The sequence below is a fragment of the Salvelinus namaycush genome, chromosome 19 (genome assembly GCF_016432855.1).
Source record: "Salvelinus namaycush isolate Seneca chromosome 19, SaNama_1.0, whole genome shotgun sequence".
NCBI lineage: Eukaryota > Metazoa > Chordata > Actinopteri > Salmoniformes > Salmonidae > Salvelinus > Salvelinus namaycush.
This window is the reverse complement of record NC_052325.1, coordinates 39,635,852-39,659,786: the sequence shown is the minus strand read 5'-3', so window position 1 is coordinate 39,659,786 and position 23,935 is coordinate 39,635,852. Positions and strand designations below refer to the sequence as shown.

The window sequence follows — 23,935 nt, the reverse complement described above, 5'->3', positions numbered from 1 at the left end:
CTCGTGGCCCTAGCCAGGCAGGGACTAGACAGCGTTTAACAGCGTTTAATCAGACCGACAGAGAGAACGGCGTGGAGTAATTGATAGAATAATGTACCATGATGACAACAAACTCTCCAATCTCGCAAGACAATACATTTTAAATCGCAATGATCTATCTCCGATTGCCTGGGCAAATTTTAAAAAACGCTTTTGTTTGAATTAGAAACGCAGCCGTCACTCCCCAATCGGCCAAGCTCGAATGTGGATGTATCGATGTATTTCTCACATTGATACAAACTAAGAACATCCTACCATGACATAATCACATGTAGACAACTAATGTTTTTCCATAACCTTGCAAACTTTTAGTTGATAGTAAAGCAAATAGGTGATGGGAATTATCTTTGTGTTTCCTCTACAGGAGTGGACACGCGCTCATGGCCTTCATGCTGTCACGACAAGAGGGGAAACTGAACCGGCAGCAGACCATGGAGCTGGGCCACCATATCCTTAAAGCACACATCTTCAAGGTACAAGAGACTAGCTACTTACAGTAGTTCTGGGACAGTATTCTCAAAGCGTCTCAGAGTCGGAGTGCTGATCTAGGATCAGTTTAGCCTTTTCGATCACAATGAATCAAATTACTTGGCCCGGGGAACCTGATCCTAGATCAGCAATCCTACTCTGAGACTCTTGATGCATACTGACCCAGAAGCTTACAGTGTATATCCCACCTTTACTCGTGTTCAATTCCTTTTGTGAATTTTAGAGTACATACATGTATGTATGTTTATTTATTAATCAAGATAGATGTGGATGGTATCATCAGAGGAGCGAAGGCTCTGAGTGCATTCATCACTGGTTTATTGACCTGGTGTGTGTGCATGGATTCTCCGTCTCTGTCCTCAGGGTCTGAGTAAGAAGACAGGCGTGTCGTCCAGCGTGCTGCAGGCCCTGTGGATCAGCTGCAGCGCTGACGGCCTCTCTGCAGCCCTGGCCTCTCTGAGGAACCTCTACACCCCCAACGTCAAGGTAAGACTACCCACCCAGCTCCCCCCTCCAGAACCCTAGACTCTCACGTGGAGCACTGCCTTGACATACTGACTGACATACTGCTAGTTATTTATTGTTTATTTTCACGGTATCTTGTACTTGTTATTGCTAGATACAGCGAAGACGTTATTGAGATGGAGAGATAGAGGGACATAGAATGAACAGTGGTGCAGTCAGGGTTTAAACCCATTCATCCAGTGGCAATATGTGGTCCGCGAGCAGCAGCACTACCACTAAACAACCCCTAACCTCTTCACTCCCGTCGCCCTAAAATATGTTTACCAGCCCTTTTCTTTACCTATTTCTGGGAAACGTTTCCCATCACCGAAGGCAAATCTACCCGTCGGTATGGGCTATACAATGTGTGAAAAGAAGCGTTTATATCCAACTTTTCCAGAGTTTACTGAATTCTCCCTGAAGGTGCACTGCCATCTGGGATCACCCGGTAATCTCGCGTGGCAACTACTACAGAGTATAGGGACTAGGGAGTGAGCTTCGGAAAATGTAGATGTAAACATTTATTCCTGATTATAGATTTGCCTTCGTTGATGGGAAAAGTTGATCAAAAATAGGTAAATATGTTTTCTGGGTACAGGATTTCGCCTTCAGCAATGGGAGACCGCCAGCACTGACATATTTTCTTGTGTGTGTGGTACCAGAATACATTCAAGTGGATGGTCATTGGTCTCCCTGAATTTTTTTCCTATCACATTTTCCCACCAGTGATTTGTATTAGCACAGTGGTATTATTGTAATCTACTCTCCTCACCTCAAATGTCCTCCCTGAGTGCTTTTTAATTCCACTGACTGCTCCCGGCGTGTGTTTTGATAAGGCATTCTGTTCCTGGAAACACTCACTTACGGTGATGAGTGTGGCCTCCCCACTAATGAACAACGGCCCATTGGAAATCTCACCAAGATTCTCACTGGGCTCAGATAGATTGATGCAGGTTGTTGCACTCTCTGCCGTTAATTTGATCCATTGCTATCTGTGATGCTGCTCTCTGTGGAGAAAAAGGAGGCTGTGCCGTTCTAAGTAATTACAGGGCCCTTTTAGATTAGTACTGATTTAATAAACAAAAAGGGCCACGTTAATGGCGGAGCGGGTAAAATGATTTTTGATATTAAATTATGCCTAAATTATGTGTCTGTGCCTACTCTATTATGGCGAGAGGAAGGAAATAGCTATCTTAGGGCATATGAGGCAATTCATTATATTCTAGCTTATATTTTTTCATATATTTTTCTTTGCCATTAGCAGTACTCTTATAGTGGCGTTTTATTACACATTGTCTTCCCCGTTTTCCCGGAGTGAAATATTCTGTTTGAGTGTAACATTGCTCATGTAAACAGCCACAGACAGAGTGAGCTTGTTCCTTTTCCTCCAAGGCCCCCTTGGAAACATTGGTGCTAATTTATTCAAGTGCGGTTCCGCCTGTAAATAAACAAATTCAATTTCCTCTGGTTTTAACACTCTCTGGGCTCCACTCACAGCACTGTCTGATCAAACATGTATAATTCATTTCCTTATCAAGGAGAAGAAGAATACGAAGAATGTTTACTCTTGTGTTGAATGTGTTTCTAAATTAGTACATGCATGCTCCAACTTTGTTTAAAACTAATCTCAGAAATGTGACGAGGTGATGTTTCAAGCAAGAAAGGAATTATTATTATTTATTTTTTACTGAATTGTCTCTGGCAGAATTCAGTGTTCTATTTTCTTTTACACATTAAGAAGCCAAAAAGTTGAATTCCATGCTTACGTTTTTCTTACACGGTTAGATAAGATTCCTTTTATATTTAATGTGTGCTGCTTTTGCAGGTGAGTCGTCTACTGATGCTGGGCGGGGCCAACGTGAACTACCGGACAGAGGTGCTGAACAACAGCCCGGTGCTGTGTGTCCAGTCCCACCTAGGCCACCAGGAGATGGCTGGCCTGCTGCTGGAGTTCGGGGCCACCGTCGACGTGGTGTCCGAGAACGGCATGAGTCCTCTCTCCTTTGCCTCAGCCGCCGGACACCTTGGCCTGGTCAGTCTGCTCTGCAAAAGAGGAGCCAAGGTTGGTAGTACTACCCCTAGAGTTTAGACTCCTCAGACAACTACAGGATCAGGGCTAACCATGATTCTAGCTTTTCCTGTAATGGGGGGGGGTTCTACTAAGCTGTATGAAATTGTTTTAAGGTCATACCATGTATTTATCCCCTTATTTTTGGCACTAAACAGTCTACATATATACTTCCATTCACTTTTTCAACTGGTACATGGAGACCTTCAGACGAGTCTTGAGGCCTGTGGGCGCCCTAGAGCAAAACATGTACGTGTTCGTTAGAGTCTCACCTTTCCACAGAGGGGTTATACTAGTGTGTAGGCCAAACTGTTCGGACGCTACAGACAGAAGTCATCAGATCGGCTCTACCGACAGAAGAGTCCCAAGATCCTTTTGTCGGTCACAGGGCAAAACGGAGAACACCATCGTGTTCATGAGACTCATCTGTCCAAAGAGGGGTCATAATAGTTTGTTCGGACGCTACAGACGATTTTGTGAGAAGAGCGATTTTCAGGACTTCTCAAGGTCTGACAAACACCGCTCTAGCTCTGTCACCTTTCACCGCTTTGATATTGGATAAGATCTCACTTTGATTGTAAAGCCACTCTGGGAGAGTGAAGCAAGAGCAACGTCACAGCATATAAAACATGTTCAGATAAGCACTGTTGTTGTGTGTTCTAGGTTGACCATGTGGACAAGAGCGGTCAGTGTGCTCTGGTCCATGCTGCTCTGAGGTGCCACACTGACATCATCCACCACCTACTGGAGCTGGAGTGGACCCCCGAGGGCCAGCAGCAGAACTGCAGCCTGAAGAACAAGGCCCTCCAGCAGGCTCTCATCGCTGCCTCCAGCATGGGACACACGCAGGTCAGTCAGGGGACACCTGTGAAATCCCAAATGGCATTGTATTACCTAAATAGTGAACTACTGTCGTCAAAAGGAGTGCACTATGTAGGGAACAGGGTGCCATTTGGGACGCACCCACCCACCTACTGTACTGTACTTTTTACTTTACTGTACACCCACACTAACCACAAGTCCTTAGTACCTTACTATAATCAGGAAAGTTTTCCCACACAGTGCCACAACACAACCGCACCTCTTTAGGTTGGAAACAGAAGACACTCCACAGAGAATCACTGATGCTGCCATCACTGATGTTTCTTGTTTCCACTGATGAGACATGCTGTAGGAGTATTGATCCAGCAGTATGTTTGCAGCCAGCTACCCAGAAGAGAAGCATAGTGGGCTTTGGTAGATTCTGGCCTACTCCTCATTAAGAGGGCTGCGATACCGTTAGGCCTATACACTAAGCCTGGGGCTCGACAGTATTATAGAAGTGGGTCGGAGTGAGCTATCGACCTCCACCTCCACCGAGGGCCCAGTAAAAGAGGAGAGTAAAGGAGAGCACAGACAAAGGGCTAGTTAACACTATTAAGGTATTAATACCACTGCACCTGTACTGCACAGCACTGACGAATATCTACTATAGACACTATACAGCCACTATAGTCCAGGCATCAGCGCTCTAGTCCACCATGATTAATTCATCATGCGCCAGAGAAGCATCATTTGCTCGGGCAGCATTTTATCGATTCGCTGAAGTTGTTTCATCGCTCCGGTTTTTCTGCAATGTAATCAGCGCGCCGTAGAACTAACTCAAGGCTTTATTTGATGCCTGGATTCTGTGTCATTAATCAACATTTCTCATTCGACAGGTTGTCAGAGGCTTGTTGGTGTTGAATAACGAGCATGGCGTGCAAATTGATGGCCATGACACTCTATGGGGAGAAACAGGTATGTGTTTTCTCTATTTTTCTTCCATTATACTGCTCCCTTTCCTTTGTGTTATCACCTGGTGGAGTATCAGTGTGGAACATTACTGCTGAAATGATGTCGTTGTCCCTTTCCATCAGCATAACACATTCTATCTGCATTATGTATTGCAGGGCTCTCCAACTGGCGACGCACGGGCCGAATTTGGCCGTGGGAGATTTTATTTAATTCTTTAGTCTTTAAAAAATTGAAGACTGTAAAAACACTAACTTTGGAAATATGTTCCAAAGTATTCTCACGCATAGTAGAGATATACAGTTGAAGTCGGAAGTTTACATAAACCTTAGCCAACTACATTTAAACTCAGTTTTTCACAATTCCTGACATTTAACCTTTGTAAAAATCCCTGTCTTAGGTCAGTTAGGATCACCACTTTATTTTAAGAATGTGAAATGCCAGAATAATAGTAGAGAGAATGATTTATTTCAGCTTTTATTTCTTTCATCACATTCCCAGTGTTTAACTTGGGTCAAACGTTGGGTCAAACGTTTCGGGTAGCCTTTCACAAGCTTCCCACAATAAATTCTGTGAATTTTGGCCCATTCCTCCTGACAGAGCTGGTGTAACTGAGTCAGGTTTGTAGGCCTCCTTACTCGCACACGCTTTTTCAGTTCTGCCCACAAATGTTCTATAGGATTGAGGTCAGGGCTTTGTGATGGCCACTCCAATACCTTGACTTTGTTGTCCTTAAGCCATTTTGCCACAACTTTGGAAGTATGCTTGGGGTCATTGTCCATTTGGAAGACCCATTTGCGACCAAGCTTTAACTTCCTGATCGATGTCTTGAGATGTTGCTTCAATATATCCACATAATTTTCCATCTTCATGATGCCATCTATTTTGTGAAGTGCACCAGTCCCTCCTGCAGCAAAGCACCCCCACAACATGATGCTGCCACCCCCGTGCTTCATGGTTGGGATGGTGTTCTTCGGCTTGCAAGTTTCCCCCTTTTTCCTCCAAACATAACGATGGTCATTATGGCCAAACAGTTCTATTTTTGTTTCATCAGACCAGAGGACATTTCTCCAAAAAGTACGATCTTTGTCCCCATGTGCAGTTGCAAACCGTAGTCTGGCTTTTTTATGGCGGTTTTGGAGCAGTGGCTTCTTCCTTGCTGAGCGGCCTTTCAGGTTATGTCTATATAGGACTCGTTTTACTGTGGATACAGATATATTTGTACCTGTTTCCTCCAGCATCTTCACAAGGTCCTTTGCTGTTGTTCTGGGATTGATTTGCACTTTTCGCACAAAGTACGTTCATCTCTAGGCGACGGAGCGCGTCTCCTTCCTGAGCGGTATGACGGCTGCGTGGACCCATGGTGTTTATACTTGGGTACTATTGTTTGTACAGATGAACGTGGTACCTTCAGGCGTTTGGAAATTGCTCCCAAGGATGAACCAGACTTGTGGGGGTCTCAATTATTTTTCTGAAGTCTTGGCTGATTTCTTTTGATTTTCCCATGATGTCAAGCAAAGAGACACTGAGTTACAATGTAGGCCTTGAAATACATCCACAGGTTCACCTCCAATTGACTCAAATGATGTCAATTAGCCTAGCAGAAGCATTTAAAGCCATGGTGTAATTTCTTTGAATTTTCCAAGCTGTTTAAAGGCACAGTCAACTTAGTGTATGTAAACTTCTGACCCACTGGAATTGTGATACAGTGAATTATAAGTGAAATAATCTGTTTGTAAACAATTGTTGGAAAAATGACCTGTGTCGTGCACAAAGTAGCTGTCCTAACCGACTTGCCAAAGCTATAGTTTGTTATCAAGAAATTTGTGGAGTGGTTGAAAAAGGAGTTTTAATGACTCCAACCTAAGTGTATGTAAACTTCCGACTTCAACTGTGTATGTGATCGTACACAAATGTAAGCAAGGTTTGTAATGATTGTTTTAGTCAAATATTATTTTTGTTTGGGCTTCTTGCTGTCAATTTGCTAATTATTTGTAATTATGTTCCGGCCCCCTGACCATCTGCTCACCAAAAAATTGGCCCGCGGCTGAATCTAGTATATAATCCCTGATGTAGTAATTCACATTTCCGCAAATATGCGGTCATTTTTACTTTTAAAGCCTGCCCAATATTCCTTGTCTCCTTCCCTTAAAAGCGTCCCTGCTTTGTTCATTTGGGCTTTTATCTGGATGGAGAGTCATCAGGCTATCCTGTATCGGTAGTGCTAACTGAGTGATTTTCTACTTTAGAGCAGAATTACAGGCATCGCTCCCAGCAGTCCATTCTAAGCACTGAGTCATCGGTGCAGTACATTGTCCATTTAGGTCATGCCAAGCCATTTGTCCTGTTTTTCTCCTCTGCCATTAAAACACACCTGCTCATATATTCCTCTTAGTAGGAGTCAAGCCAGAGCTTTAGTTTCTGTTAAAGATCTGAAATGAATCATTTAGTCCCAGTGGTAATACTGCAGATGTTGGGAAAGGTCGAAGTCTTAGGACTTAGAGGGGCAAACTGAGATTCAAACAAGAAATGTATAAGTTATATTCTTCAAGAATCAATAGTTACAGTACAGTGCCTTTAGAAAGTATTGACACCCCTTTACTTTTTCCACGTTTTGTTAATGCAGACTGAATTTAAAATGGATTACATTTAGATTTTGTGACACTGGCCTACACACAATACCCCACAATGTCAAAATGGAATAATGTTTTTAGCAATTTTTTTACAAATTAAAGCAAAATGGAATCTGAAATGTCTTGAGTCAATAAGTAGTAAACCCCTTTGTTATGGCAAGCCTAAATAACTTCAGGATCAAAAATTGGCTTAACAATTCAGATAATAAGTATCATGTTATGGGTATAGACTAGGGAGTGTTTTAGGATAAAAATAAACGGAATCGAGCTAAGCACAGACAAAGTCCTGGAGGAAAACCTGGTTCAGTCTGCTTTCCAACAGACACTAGGAGACAAATCCCCCTTTCAGTAGGACAATAACCTACAGTGCCTTCAGAAAGTATTCAAACCCCTTGACTTATTTCACATTTTGTTGCGTTACAGCCTGAATTAAAAATAGATTACATTTTCCTCACTCATCTACACACAATACCCCATAATGACAAAGTAAAAACATGTTTTTAGAAGTGAGTCCATGCAACTTATACTTGTTAAGCAAATGTTTACTCCTGAACTTTAGGCTTACCAAAGGGGTTGAATTGAAGCAAGACAATTCAGCTTTTCATTTTTCATTAATTTGGAAAAGGAATTACAAACATCATTCCACTTTGACATTATGGGGTATTGTGTGTAGGCCAGTGATAAACATTCTCAATTTAATCATTTTTAAATTCAGGCTGTAACACATTTTGTAACACTTTCTACAGGCATTGTAAAACGCAAGGCCAAATATACACTGGAGTTACTTACCTAGACGACATTGAATGTTCCTGAGTGGCCTTGTTACAGTTTTGACTTAAATCTGCTTGAATATATATGGCAAGACTTGAAAATGGCTGATCAACAATCAACTTAACAGAGTTTGAAATGTTTTTTTTTGTAATAGTGGGCAAATATTGTACAATCCAGGTTTGCAAAGCTCTTAGAGACTTACCCCGAAAGACTCACATCTGTAATCGCTGCCAACGGTGATTCTAACATGTATTGACTCAGGGGGTTGAATACTTAACTAATTTATTTTCCATTAATAAAAATAAAAAAGTAGATTTTTTATCCAAAAATGACAATTCAATCCATTTTAATCTTTGTAACAGAACAAAATGTGAAAAAAGTTAAGGGGTGTGAATACTTTCTGAATAATTTAAAAGTCCACAAATGTATGTACACGTCCCAAATTGCCTAATTAATGGCCAGCTGAATGTATATGCTGGAACTCATTTGGAGGAGGCAGCAAATGTGGAACCAATCTATAAAAAAAAAAACAGCTGAGAGACAAAAAGCAGGAGCAGGAGAAATGGAGCTGGCACTTGCAGGGGGTGGCTGCAGGTCAAAGCAATTTAAAATTGATCCTGGTAATGGTGCAGGAAGCCAAGTGGAACAGGGAACAAAAGTCTAAGGTTGCATCCCAAATGGCACCCTAATTCCATATATAGTGCACTATTTTTGGCCAGGGTCCATAGCACCCTATTCCCTATGGGCCCTGGTCAAAAGTAGTGCACTATATAGGGAACCGAGTGCCATTTGGGACGCAGACTATAAGCAGGAGTCTGTTGTCATATCTATGAGTCAGCAGGGTTGCCATAGAAGTGCTGAATAAATCAAATGTCTGTTTTAATTCAAATAAAATAAAGACGAGGCCTCTGGGTATGGAAGTATTAAAATGGTCTGAGATCTGGGATGGGTTTGAAACATTTGCCACCGTCCTATGCTTATAAACATTACAACTTACCAGTACCATCCCCATTCATGTTGGTGCAGCATTTCTGTGTACTGAATGAGTAAACACACATCGTTAGGATAGTGTTTTCCAAATGGCACCCTATTCCCTTAATAGTGCACTTCTTTTCGCCAGGGTCCATAGGGAATAGGGTGCCATTTGGAATGCTGGCTACAGCAGTACAGCTTTTTAGAAATTCTTCTTGTGGTTTTTGTTATCATCATGGCCTCTTGTGGAAAGCTGCACACTGGAGATAAAGACAGACAGAGACTGACACCACAGATTCTCTTCTCTTATGTAGTGCGTTAAAGATGAGAGTACAACAGCACAGAGCGGGATCTGTGAGTGTCTGTTAAGTGTTCCAAGTAGCAGAACTTCACTTGTAAGGCCCACAAATAAAGAAACCCATTTTATATGATCATGGTGACCAACTGTTGCTCAGAAATCCTCAAATGGTCCCGAAGTTCCCAACTCTTCATCATTCGGGCAGCTCATTTAATGATGTCTGTGTTTTTTTAGAGCACACAGTCTAATGGTGAGAGAGAAAAAAAAATTAGAGCAAACAATCTAATGATGAGAGAGAATGTGAACAATAGTCTCTCTGTGGCCTCAGTAGTATGCCAGGCTGGTGTAGACAGCCAGCCTAGCAGTAACAAATGGCTCTGAGATGTAGGTCAGCCCATTAGGTCTAGGAGAGAGAGACCCTGCATCACAAATAGTACCCTATTCCCTATAGTGCACTACTTTAGACCAGAGCCCAATAGGCCCTTGTCAAAAGTAGTGCACTACATAGTGAATAGGGTGCCATTTTGGACACCGATGATGCGTTCTCCTCAGTGCTACTGCTGCTAACTGGTGCTGCTTCTGCAAAATACATTTCCTGGCAAAAAAGTGCTGAAGGGCTTTGGAGCTTATTACATCCTAGGGACAAAGATATCCCCTTTCGAAATGGCCCTTCTTCTCTGGAAACGGCTACTTTCCATCTTAGGGGCCACATGTTCGTAGGGCTGAGGAATGGGCCAGTGTTATTTTAGATTGGGCCAGAAACCTTTTGGGTTTTTTATCATAAAGTGCTGCTTCATGTTTTGCACCTTGTTACATCATCACACTGCTGCAAAACAACGTTTCTGTTCACACCCCCACCACCTACTTTGTTTCTTACTTAGAGAAGGATAGAGGCCTACTTTCTTTTTACTTGTTTAGACGGTAGTGCAAGAGGTATAGTACAAAATGCTAATTTATTATAACGAGTAGGCAGGTGTGTATGGTGTGTTTTAAACTGAGCGGATTTACACCCAGGCCTTGGCTGGTGGCCCTGTAGACATGACCATTGCTGTGAATAATCAGTAGTCATGCTTGCCTTCATTCTCAAAGTCATCCAGTATGTGCCACCTGCTGTAGCTAGAGGCGACAGAAACGCACACCTATTTAGGCGAGGTGCTGGCTAGCGGAGTGGAACACTTAAAAAAAGAAAGGAGCGCCGCACACTCTAGGAGCTCAGATGCAAAAATATTTATGTCCAACGTTTCGACAGACAAGCTGTAGCTGACAGTGATCCAACATTTACTGTAACTCTGAGCTCTATGTATTTACCTGGATGTTAAACCTTCTAACTCCCATCCGTTCCAGGCTAATACAGGTCACAGGTGGCCCCATGACGCCAGGCACAACACCAGCGAGCTAAAACAAGGAGACGTGCTCCAACACCCATCTCCGCAAATGAACGCGTTTTGAAAACTAATTGCACCCACCTGGCACTAGGCTCATTCAAAGCAACACTTTGTATTCGAGAAGATAGGCAAATGTGCATTATTTTGGGCGCTGTGGTTGGTTTAAAATATGTATTTTAGCAAACAAAGAGGCTACGCTTCTCTGCACTCTTCCTGACCACTTGGGAGCTCCACTTAAATGGCTGTATTCAATGCCTCTTTACGGGTATGATTGGGTTGTAATTCAATGGAGAGCCATCACAGGGCTATATAGAAAAGAACATCTACACTTAAATGTTGTGGATACGGCATAGGCAGCAGAACTGGTTCGGCCTTAGAAATACTGCAAGTGAATATCACAGCCTGAAATCTTTTATATTAATTTTGTTTGAGGGTTTATAAACCTAATCCAGAGGCCTGTATGGAGTTATACAGCGGGAGAAAACTCAGTAAGATAGCCCAGGTGAAATACCCTCCCAAAAATTGACATTCATCGCTGCAGCGCTGAACAAATTCCTTCAGTTAACAACCTGTCAGAGAAATATAATTTCATATTTGAAAGGCAAAGTGTGAAAGAAATAACATCTTTATGCAAATAGGCCCACTGTACTTTGTTTGGATAGCGAGAGATTGGATTACGTCTCTGTGTTGGCACTATCATGTAAAATCCCTCAGAATGACAGAGTTTTACCTCTGGGAAGGAGAAAGGGTAATAGTGGTGTCTTCTTTGTAGAATAGATATGAATAAGTCGCAGCAGTGGAAAAGATTAGGGGAAAGACAAATAGACACAGTGCGGTATAACCTTTGTGATCACGTAGCATATATCTCAAGTTACAAGAGAGGAGCTATTGTGAGGTTATGTGGTTTCTGTAGAAATGGACAAATGGAGGTTGTTTTCCATCTGTAGAAGAGGTTTGTGCATGTTATAAATTGTACACGCCACAAATGAGTAATGCAGTGGCCAAGTCAAACAGTGGCCCTGACATTTTCTACATTACTTAATAAAACGATGAGATCAACTTCTCATTATCATGAAATATTCAGTTGCGCCACTGGGTGTAGCCTCGTATATTGTCTTTTCATCCACTGTAATTATGCCTGTAAGAATCTTTTTAAATTATGAAATCACCCCCGTTTATAGGAGGTGTTTAATACATGTGGTGTTTAGTTGGCTGTGTTCTAAGTGTTTGGTTGTGTTTAATTATTTACACGGCGGTGGGTTGTTGCATGCGCCGCTCGCCCATCAGTCATTCATCCCGACACGAGGGGGGTGAGAGAGAGCGGTTTCTCTTACGGAGTATGTAGACAAGCGTGCAGAGCGGTGTGGAAACACAACAGTCGTGACACCACGGTCAAGGATGCCAGTCCCAGGTGGGAGGACGCACACCAGGATGATATGTCAGAGAGTAGTTTCTCTGATAGTGGAGTGAACTTGTAATGACCTAGACCTATAGAAACAGACCACAACTCCCACGATGCCACAGTCAGGAAGTAGGTCTTCATGTGATAGATACTGTATGTTGCTGAGGTGTCCTTGACTGACGGATGCAGCTGGGACCCTGCTTCTCCAGTTTGTTAGCCCAGCAATGGTCTCCTTCTAAAACGGCTAAATCAACTACATTTGAGCGACTAGTGCTTGTTTACAAACTGACGGGACACTGTGCACTACTTTTGACCAGGGCCTATAGGGTTCTTCTGGTCAAAAGTAGTCTACAATTATTGGGAATAGGCTGCCATTTGGCACACAGTCTTTCAGCCTTTGGGATAGTTTGGTCAGGAAGAGGTCCGGTCTGTCCGTGTTTGGTCTGTTTATCAGTCAGTGATTTACAGTCCACCCCTCAGGACAGCAGTCTTAGTGGGCCAGACCGGAGAGAGAGGCAGATTAGGAGGAAAGATAAAGTTGAGTAGCTTATTACAGAACATGACTAAGATATCAATCTGCTTGGCTCTATGAAGGAGGGAAGGAAGGATGGAGGGAGAGACAGAGATATAGAGGGAATGGGCACAGTAAAGAGACACGTTTGTGAGATCAGAGAGAAGATCAAACGCATTGAATTGGCCTTGGAAGATCATAGACGGATGCCACTGGGGTCTCCTGTAGGGTTTGAAAGTAGTATACAGACCAAGCTTTTCATTGGGTGTTCCCTAATGTTCGACTAATAGAGGCACATAGGATTCTATCAACATCTCAAAACGGATGCATCCCCGAAAGAGAGCACAGTAACAATAATGTCCGTCTTAGACTGCTGTTGTTCCAGAGGGTGTGTCCCAAATGGCACCCTATTCCCTATGGGCCCTGGTCAAAAGTTGTGTGCTACATAGAGAGTAGGGTACTACTATTTGGGATGCATCCCAAATAGTAGTCTCTCTGCTCTGAGGAGATATGCTAGGGGAGCAGATGGAGGTTGTGGTTGGCTGAGACGTAACGGCCCTCCGCTCACACTCCCATCCTGATGGATGACGCCCCTCAGCCTGAGACAGGGGCTCTGGGTCTTTAATCTGGGTCTTTAATCTGGGTCTTTCGTTTTCCTGAGGTGAATCCGAATGCACCACCAGTCTCTCTCTGTGTCGGTTTATTGTTCGGATACCAACTTTCATCCAAGACTTGAATCTGATTATAAACTGGGTGGTTCGAGCCCTGAATGCTGATTGGCTGACAGCTGTGGTATATCAGACCGTATATCACGGGTATGACAAAACATTTATTTTTACTGCTCTAATTATGTTGGTAACCAGTTTATAATAGCAATAAGGCACCTCAGGGGGTTGTGATATATGGCCGATATCCCACGGCTAAGAGCTGTGTCTAGGCATTCAGCGTTGCGTCGTGCGAAAGAACAGCCCTTAGCCGTGGTATATTGGCCTTATACCACACTCCCTCGGGAGTCCCTCCCTTATTGCTTAAATCCACCACATCCCCTAGTAAAGTATAGTATCCACTGAATGTGGGCCTACTGCTATGGCTCAGTGTGCTAATCAGGAGATGAGAAACACATGGACTGTAGTATTCTTTTCACTGCATCTTAGTATGTTAGGTTAAAGATACTTGAATCTGTCTTTAAAGTACCTTAACCTATTCTGTAACAGAAATGGAAAAGATGTACCAGCAAATTAATGGTATCTTATTGAGTTTTTTCCCTGTTGTCATCATTTTGGACCTGCTTTTCTGCTAGACATTAGATAAGATCACTACTCAAGTCTCAAAGCTTTCTCTTTTGGCACAAGTTAACAATTCCGGTATTTGTATTAATGGCAGACCTAAATACATAATGTGTGTGCGTTCGTGTAACATTGGGACGGTTTCTGGGTGAGCAGCCAAACTTCCTGATCACCTGTATTATGTTTATTTCTGTCTAATAATGACAGGCACAGTACAAGTTTCCAAGAGATAAGATTTCACATGGATTTGCAAACAACAATACAATCAAGACAGTATTGTTTCTTATAGGTTAGCTTTATCAGCCTCGATTTAAACATTCAGACACTTGTGTTTTCCATCTAAATTATGTTATATTGTCAAGAAGGAAATAATACTGAATTGTGTTTTAGTCCAATTATCGGCACTCAGTGGATAGACAACTAAATGCTGTATGTTTTCAACTTAAATGTGGACTAGAGGGAGCAGGCCCTGTCTCGAGCGAGCCAGACCCTGCCCTGTGTATGTGTGAGGTCTCACCTCAAATTAGTCACTTTCTAGCTACGTGGCTAGATGTCAATATCAATCTCTTTGGTTACAGCAGAGACGTTCAATCAATAATTTATTTTTGTGGGTAAATGGCACCCTTTGTGTGCACTTTCGGTAATACCGTTTACCCCGGTGTGGTACAGAAATGGTATGACGGTATGAAAATCTGGAAGACCGCCCAACCCTAATGTGTAGCGTTTCTCTCTCTCTCTCCGTCTCTCTCTGTCTCTCTCTCCCTCCCGCTCTTTCTCTCTCTCGCGCTCTCTTTGTGTGTCTGTGAGTTTCCTTTCTCCCAAAGGTGTGCTGGCGGACTAATTTGAGAAAGTGACTCAATTCAGCTAGGGCAGTAGTGCCCTAGCTGACCCGGGTCCAGTCCTGACACCTTTCCTCTGGTCTCCTCAGCTCTGACGGCAGCGGCGGGGCGGGGCAAGATGGACGTGTGTGGCTTCCTGCTGGAGCACGGGGCCGTGGTGCAGCAGGTCAACCGCAGGGGGGTCTCCCCTCTCTTCTGTGCTGTCAGACAAGGACACTGGCAGGTGAGACACACACACGCTCATATTGCCTCAAACTACAGTTACACGTCAAAGGAACCTTGATGATTTACCCCGAGGAAGTGGAGTTCAAGTCTGTTTGTGCGCGGGTTAGATTGCAGAGCTGCTGCTGCAGCAGCAGCATGGTGCTGACGTGAACATCAGTGACAAACAGGGACGGACACTACTTATGGTGGCAGCGTGCGAGGGCCACCTGAGCACTGCCGACTTTCTGCTGTCAAAGGGTGAGCTACCACGATGCTACGCTAGATCATTTATGCGTCCCAAATTGCACCCTATTCCCTTCATAGTGCACTATTTTTTACCAGGGCTCATAGGAGTCTCAAAAGTAGCGCACTGTATAGGAAATAGGGTGCCATTTGGGACGCAGGCTATGTCAGCCGTCACAATGTAAACCAGTTTGCTCTTTCTCTAAAGTCAGATTCAATCCAAATTCAAAAGTACCCAAATATCGAATGTTTTGTTGAGTGAAGGTCATATGCTGTGGTTTTGATAAATCTGCTGTTGAATGCTTGATTTATTCTTCACTAGGTGCGTCGTTGACGTCGATGGACAAGGAAGGGTTAACGCCCATGAGCTGGGCGTGTTTGAAAGGACATAAGAACGTTGTGCAGTTTCTGGTGGAGAAGGGTGCGGTCATAGACCACACGGACAAGAATGGACGGACTCCGCTGGACCTGGCCGCCTTCTACGGCGACGCGGAGATTGTGAGTAGCGAGATACATTGACAGACAGTGAGACTGACAGACAGGCAGACGGACGGACGGGACAGGAAGACAGACAAGATAGAGACAGACAGACAGTTATTAAGCTCAGTCTAAATCGGTCTCACTAGGCCTGCCCCTTAGTTAGGCCCAACACAAGTGCTCTGGGTCTCCTTATGAGACACACACTGCTGGGAATTACCACATATCTATTGGAGAGTTAAGAGTGTTTGTTCTGACTGTAGGGGACTTAAGAGTGTGTGTTTGACTGTGTTTCTCCGGTTGTGAAGGTCCATTACCTGGTGGAGAAAGGAGCCGTGATAGAGCATGTAGACTACAGTGGTATGAGGCCGTTGGACCGGGCGATAGGGTGTCGGAACACATCGGTAGTGGTGACCCTGCTGAAGAAGGGGGCTAAACTGGGTAAGAAACTAAGAACTGTAACTATGATTTGTGTTTGTTTCTAGATACACTGTTCTTTCAGTGTTCTTTCCAACAACCTTAGTCTAGTGATTGAACTACTTTGGCTTTACGATAGTAATGAGAGAAAGCTGACTTGAGCTTCCAGTCTCACTAAATATAATGAGGTTATCGCCATGGAATCTGGATGCTCAGTGATAAAATCGCGAATTTGAAATAATGTCCTATCGTGATTCTGTACTTATGAAATCGGCCAATAGACAATGTTATCGCCCCCCCTAACGCCCCCCCCCCCCAAACATAAACAAAAATAAAAGTTTAAATAGACAGCTAGCGCAAGCGCACATGCTACGGGAGGGACGAGAGGAATCACGGCCATGACAAAAGTGATTGAGTAGAGCAACTCTGGAATAGGCTACGAGGTAAATCACCATGGGCTGCAGAGCAAGCAACTCTTTGGGCTTCAGAACTGGATAATTATCAAATGATTAGCATTTTTGCCTCATCCTCCTCTCTTGGCCTAGGCTATATGTCAGTAGTTTGCATATTGTTAAAATATGGAAACAGGCCTAGCCCAACTCTAGGCTGCGCATCGTTTCATTCATAACCTTTTCTCAGTTCTAGGCTTTTTTCTTTTGACTTCTCGTTCAATTTTTCCATCTTGATAATGTTTTCTCAATTTCACTTGTTGCCTGTAGTGTTGGTCATTCAAAATAAAGCTGTAAGAATAGATTCGTTTTTTATCTTTCTATTGTTGTTGATCTCTCATTATTACCTTAGGTCTACCATGTTTAAGTTATTCTACATTGTTCTCTTGCATTCTGTAAGTATAACATCTTTTTTGGAAATAGGCTATAGCAAATAGGAATATAGGCGGTCTACTCGGAATGTCACCCATGCACTGCCCTGCTCTTTACTGCGCGGGGCCAGTCAAGTTGAAATGGGTATCGTCTGTCACATCGCGATGTCGTCACCATCGACAACGGCTGTCGGTCATCCTCAATAGACAATACTATGGTAATATTACCCAAACCTAGTGCTAAATTCAAGGGCAATGACACTGAACAGATTTCAACCAGGATTCACCTAGTGTGTAGTAGGCTTGGGCCATATACCGCTTAAATTATTATTATTATTGGAGGTTGGACGTGGGTGCATGCTACGCCACTGCTTAGAACTATAAGTTAAGTAGAACTATAAGAAATGTTAAGATGTGTCAAATAAATCATATCCAACTCATGGTAGCAGCTATGCATTTGGTTTGCTAACTTGCTAGCTACGTGGCTAGATGTCAATATCAATCTCTTTGGTTACAGCAGAGACGTTCAATCAATAATTTATTTTTGGGGGTAAATGGCACCCTTTGTGTGCACTTTCGGTAATACCGTTTACCCCGGTGTGGTACAGAAATGGTATGACGGTATGAAAATCTGGAAGACCGCCCAACCCTAATGTGTAGCGTTTCTCTCTCTCTCTCTCTGTCTCTCTCTCTTTCTCTCTCTCTCTCTCGCTCTCTCTCTCTCTCTTTCTCTCTCTCTCCCTCCCGCTCTTTCTCTCTCTCGCGCTCTCTTTGTGTGTCTGAGTTTCCTTTCTCCCAAAGGTGTGCTGGCAGGCTAATTTGAGAAAGTGACTTATCACCTAAATGACATTCACTGAGCTATCTAGGCCTAGAGCTTATCTGCCTCATTTTACATCTGCAGTGCGGGACAGCCAGGCACCTCACCCAGAGTTAGCTAATGGCCAATACCTCCAACCCTCTCCCTTGCCCTGGTAGCAATGTAGTCTGCTCTTAGCACACAATGCTATCAGTCTCTATAATCTCAATTGCCTTTACGACCAGCAAATCACCATTTTGTTTCATATCAATGCAATTATAGGTACAGTATATCCACTGGCATACTCACTCAGTATTATCAGTGCAGGAAATAAAATGGTCGACACAAAAGCAGAAAACGTGAGGTAATTTAAGCTTGGAAAGGTACAAAATGAATAAATCACATTTTATAGCCATAGCAGTTTCAAATTATCTTCTGCCTTTCTGAATGCTTTTATCTCTTTGCATGATTCCTTTTCTCTTTCCTTCCTTCCTTCAATCTCTCATCCTTTTTCTCTTCTTCTAAACTGCTTTCAATGTAACCGTAAGGCTACAGAACGTCGCCTTATGATCGATCAGGTACAATCTTTAGGTAACTTTACCTTGTTACCAATTTCCTAGTGAATATAGTCCGTGGGTCGGGGAGCGGCAGTGGTGTAACTCTACTCTGTGTGTGTATGTCTGTGTGGACCAACAGGGAATGCAGCCTGGGCTATGGCCACGTCCAAGCCTGACATCCTCATCATTCTCCTGCAGAAGCTTATGGAGGAGGGCAACGTGCTTTACAAGGTACGGAAAAGAGATTAGGCCTGCGTCCCAAATGGCACCATATGTTCCCTGGTCAAAAGTACTAAATAGGGAATAGGGTACCATCTGGGATGCAACCTATGTAGGCTTGCAATGATGTATACTGTGTATTGATATAGTCAAGTGTGTTCTGAGTAAATGGTCTTTTACGATGGGCTACGATAAAAAAAGACTGATGCATACAATGTAATTATAGGGCATTCGGAAAATATTCACACCCCTTCGTTTTCCACCTTTTGTTATGTTACAGCCTTATTCTAAAATGTATTCAATCGGTTTTTTCCTCATCAATCTACACACAATACCCCATAATGACAAAGCCAAAACAGGTTTTTAGAAATGTTTCCAAATGTATTAAACATTTTAAACTGAAATATCACATTTACATAAGTATTCAGACCCTTTAATCAGTACTTTGTTGAAGCACCTTTGGCAGCGATTACAGCCTGGAGTCTTCTTGGGTATGATGCTACAAGCTTGGCACACCTTTATTTGGGGAGTTTCTCTCATTCTTCTCTGGAGATCCTCTCAAGCTCTGTCAGGTTGGATGGGGAGCGTCGCTGCACAGCTATTTTCAGGTCTCTCCAGAGATGTTCGATCAGGTTCAAGTCCGGGCTCTGACTGGGTCACTCATGGACATTCAGAGACTTGTCCTGAAGCCACTCCTGCGTTGTCTTGGCTGTGTGCTTAGGGTCGTTGTCCTATTGGAAGGTGAACCTTCGTCCCAATCTGAGGTCCTGAGCGCTCTGGAACACATTTTCAAATCAAATCAAATCGAAGTTTATTTGTCACGTGCGCCGAATACAACAGGTGTAGACCTTACAGTGAAATGCTTACTTACAGGCTCTAACCAATAGTGCGAAAAAAAGGTATGTGTGTGTGTGTGTGTGTGTAGGTAAGTAAGTAAAGAAATAAAACAGTAAAAATACATTTGAAAATAAGAGTAGCAAGGCTATATACAGACACCGGTTAGTCAGGCTTATTGAGGTAGTATGTACATGTAGGTATGGTTAAAGTGACTATGCATAAATGATGAACAGAGAGTAGCAGTAGCGTAAAAGGAGGGGTTGGCGGGAGGTGGGACACAATGCAGATAGCCCAGTTAGCCAATGTGCGGGAGCACTGGTTGGTCGGGCCAATTGAGGTAGTATGTACATGGATGTATGGTTAAAGTGACTATGCATATAAGATAAACAGAGAGTAGCAGCAGCGTAAAAGAGGGGCGCACACAATGTAAATAGTCCAGGTAACCATTGGTTCAGAAGTCTTATGGCTTGGGGGTAAAAACTGTTGAGAAGCCTTTTTGTCCTAGACTTGGCACTCCGGTACCGCTTGCCATGCGGTAGTAGAGAGAACAGTCTATGACTGGGGTGGCTAGGGTCTTTGACAATTTTTAGGGCCTTCCTCTGACACTGCCTGGTGTAAAGGTCCTGGATGGCAGGCAGCTTTGCCCCAGTGATGTACTGGGCCGTGCGCACTACCCTCTGAAGTGCCTTGTGGTCAGAGGCCGAGCAATTGCCGTACCAGGCAGTGATGCAACCGGTCAGGATGCTCTCGATGTTGCAGCTGTGGAACCTTTTGAGGATCTCAGGACCCATGCCAAATCTTATTAGTTTCCTGAGGGGGAATAGGCTTTGTCGTGCCCTCTTCACGACTGTCTTGGTGTGTTTGGACCATTCTAGTTTGTTGTTGATGTGGACACCAAGGAATTTGAAGCTCTCAACCTGCTCCACTACAGCCCCGTCGATGAGAATGGGGACGTGCTCGGTCCTCCTTTTCCTGTAGTCCATAATCATCTCCTTAGTCTTGGTTACGTTGAGGGATAGGTTGTTATTCTGGCACCACCCGGCCAGGTCTCTGACCTCCTCCCTATAGGCTGTCTCGTCGTTGATCAGGCCTACCACTGTTGTGTCATCTGCAAACTTAATGATTGTGGACTTGTGCCTGGCCATGCGTTCGTGGGTGAACAGGGAGTACAGGAGGGGACTGAGCACGCACCCCTGGGGAGCTCCAGTGTTGAGGATCAGTGTGGCAGATGTGTTGCTACCTACCCTCACCACCTGGGGGCGACCCGTCAGGAAGTCCAGGATCCAGTTGCAGAGGGAGGTGTTTAGTCCCAGGTTCCTTAGCTTAGTGATGAGCTTTGAGGGTATTATGGTGTTGAACGCTGAGCTGTAGTCAATGAATAGCATTCTCACATAGGTGTTCCTTTTGTCCAGGTGGGAAAGGGCAGTGTGGAGTGCAATAGAGATTGCATCATCTGTGGATCTGTTTGGGCGGTATGCAAATTGGAGTGGTTCTAGGGTTTCTGGGATAATGGTGTTGATGTGAGCCATGACCAGCCTTTCAAAGCACTTCATGGCTACAGACGTGAGTGCTACAGGTCTGTAGTAATTTAGGCAGGTTGCCTTTGTGTTCTTGGGCACAGGGACTATGGTGGCCTGCTTGAAGCATGTTGGTATTACAGACTCAATCAGGGACATGTTGAAAATGTCAGTGAAAACACCTGCCAGTTGGTCAGCACATGCCCGGAGCACACGTCCTGGTAATCCGTCTGGCCCTGCAGCCCTGTGTATGTTGACCTGTTTAAACGTCTTACTCACGTCGGCTACGGAGAGCGTGATCACACAGTCGTCCGGAACAGCTAATGCTCTCATGCATGCCTCAGTGTTGCTCAGTGTTGCTAGCTCGTCTGGTAGGCTCGTGTCACTGGGCAGCTCGCGGCTGTGCTTCCCTTTGTAGTCTGTAATAGTTTGCAAGCCCTGCCACATCCGACGAGCGTCGGAGCCGGTGTAGTGTGATTCAATCTTAGCCCTGTATTGACGCTTTGCCTGTTTGATGGTTCGTCGCAGGGCATAGCGGGATTTCTTGTAAGCTTCCGGGTTAGAGTCCCGCACCTTGAAAGCGGCAGCTGTACCCTTTAGCTCAGTACGAGGGGTAGAGTTACCGCTTTCAAGGATCTTGCTGTACTTTTCCCCGTTCATCTTTTCCTTGATCTTGACTAGTCTCCCAGTCCCTGCCACTGAAAAACATCAGACCAGAGAATCTTGTTTCTCCTGGACTGAGAGTCCTTTAGGTGCCTTTTGTCAAATTCCAAGTGGGCTGTCATGTGCCTTTTACTGAGGAGTGGCTTCTGCCTGATTGGTGGAGTGCTGCAGAGATGGTTGTTCTTCTGGAAGTGTCTCCCACCTCCACAGAGGAACTCTGGAGCTCTGTCAGAGTGACCATCAGGTTCTTGGTCACCTCCTTGACCAAGGCCCTTCTCCCCTGATTGCTCAGTTTGTCCGGGCGGCCAGCTCTAGGAAGAGTCTTGGTGCTTCCAAACTTCTTCCATTTAAGAATGATGGAGGTCATTGTTTTCTTGAGGACCTTCAATGCTTCAGACATTGTTTGGTACCCTTCCCCAGATCTGTGCCTCGGCACAATCCTGTCTCTGAGCTCTACGTACAATTCCTTCGACCTCATGGCTTGGTTTTTGCTTTTTCACATACACTGTCAACTGTGGGACCTTATATAGACAGGTGTGTGCCTTTCCAAATCATGTCCAATCAATTCAATTTACCACAGGTGGACTCCAATCAAGTTGTAGAAACATCTCAAGGATGATCAATGGAAACTGGATGCACCTGAGCTTATTTTTGAGTCTCATAGCAAAGGGTCTGAATACTTATGTAAATAATGTTTTTCAGTTTTTGATTTTTAATACATTTGCAAAAATGTCTAAAACCTGTTTTAAAAATAAGGTATTGTGTGTAGATTGATGAGGAAAAAATTGCATTTAAGCCAATTTAGAATAAGGCTGTAACGTTAAAAAAAGTGAAGGGGTCTGAATACTTTCCGCACTGTATAACATGACGTCATTGGATTGATTGGCCATCAGAGGGAGTGTTTGGATAAAAAGGACACCTCAGCCACTGTAATTTGGATGAGAGGTAACAACAATGACTGTTACATTTTGAGCAGCTCAATGCGACGCAGCAGAGATGAATGGGTGTGTGCAACGCCAAACTCCCCCTTTGAGCTGGGATTGATCCGTGACATTTAACAGATTGAGTTTTGTGGCAGAAAGGACAATCCGCTCAGGTGGGACCTGTGTGTGATTGATGACAGGGGGAGGGACTGTGTGTGAGCTGCTGCGACGTGCCAGTTGGGTTGGGGGAGGATCTGACAACCTACCTTCTCCCCCCCCCCCCCCCCCACCCTTCAGAAAGGGAAGATGAAAGAGGCAGCCCAGAGGTACCAGTATGCTCTGAGGAAGTTTCCCAGGGAAGGGTTCGGTGATGACCTAAAGGCCTTTAAAGAGCTGAGGGTGTCTCTGTACCTCAACCTCTCCCGCTGTCGCAGGAAAACCAACGTAAGATTCCCCACGTCTATCCTCCTCCCCTTTTCTCCTCTAATGCTGTATTTACTTGAACATTTGTTTCCAGTGGTCTCCGTTAAAAAGGCACAATATGTGATCAGGTCATGTATAACAGTAGCACGGGACAATGGAAGATAGTTAAGGTGATGAAACTGTTGTTGTGCTGTGTGTTTTTGAACATGTTTGAAAGAAATGCTCAGCAGAAGATACAGTCCAAGCTAATGATTTCACAGACAGAAGTATGGCTGTTGTGGCTGCTGTTAGAGAGTAGTAGACTGCGCAATTTCGAGCCAATCCGTGTTCCAGGCCTAGGATTGATGAAACGTACCATAAACTTAAAACAATGCTCTCAGAAACAGATTGAATGCATTAAATAATACTGTCTACTACTGGGACAGAAGTATAGCTATTAAGCAGTCCAGTTGAGTGAGTCTGATTGAGCCATTTGAGGCTAAATGATAAACTGTTTAGAAGTCCATAAGCGATAGTATGCTTGTAGTCATTACTGGGGCTAATGTCAGCTTGTTCCCATAAACAATCAAAGTGAGACAGAGAGAGCTGGGCCCCTGGACAATGTGCGTTTGCATTTCCCTGCATTGGTTAGTAGTATTGATCTTCCCCTCCCTCGCAACAGGACTTTGGCATGGCTGAGGAGTTTGCAACAAAGGCCCTGGAGCTGAAACCCAAATCGTACGAGGCCTATTACGCCCGCGCCCGAGCTAAGAGGAGCAGCAGGTAAAGCTATTCATCAGGAGAAGCCTCAAGTGTCTCTTTTAGGGGGGCATTGTTCGTATGAATTGGGAGAATGGGGTTCGGCATGTTTAGAAGTACTGCGCTTCTCG

At 44.1% G+C, this 23,935-nt stretch overlaps 1 protein-coding gene across 4 annotated transcripts in view; it reads left to right on the top strand.

Annotated features, from left to right (window-relative positions):
- LOC120064415 (protein TANC1-like) overlaps positions 1 to 23,935 on the top strand; it is a 186,182-nt gene that overhangs the window by 159,736 nt on the left and 2,511 nt on the right. For 3 of the 4 annotated variants that reach the window (XM_039014985.1, XM_039014984.1, XM_039014983.1), the window contains 12 exons: positions 404 to 512; positions 892 to 1,014; positions 2,858 to 3,094; positions 3,764 to 3,949; positions 4,801 to 4,879; positions 15,060 to 15,193; positions 15,303 to 15,432; positions 15,740 to 15,915; positions 16,203 to 16,335; positions 18,624 to 18,715; positions 22,941 to 23,087; positions 23,728 to 23,828. In XM_039014985.1, the coding sequence (XP_038870913.1) occupies positions 404 to 512; positions 892 to 1,014; positions 2,858 to 3,094; positions 3,764 to 3,949; positions 4,801 to 4,879; positions 15,060 to 15,193; positions 15,303 to 15,432; positions 15,740 to 15,915; positions 16,203 to 16,335; positions 18,624 to 18,715; positions 22,941 to 23,087; positions 23,728 to 23,828 (1,647 nt within the window). Of the gene's footprint in view, positions 1 to 403; positions 513 to 891; positions 1,015 to 2,857; positions 3,095 to 3,763; positions 3,950 to 4,800; positions 4,880 to 15,059; positions 15,194 to 15,302; positions 15,433 to 15,739; positions 15,916 to 16,202; positions 16,336 to 18,623; positions 18,716 to 22,940; positions 23,088 to 23,727; positions 23,833 to 23,935 lie in introns of those variants that run through there. The other variant, XM_039014986.1, reaches the window with a different exon arrangement.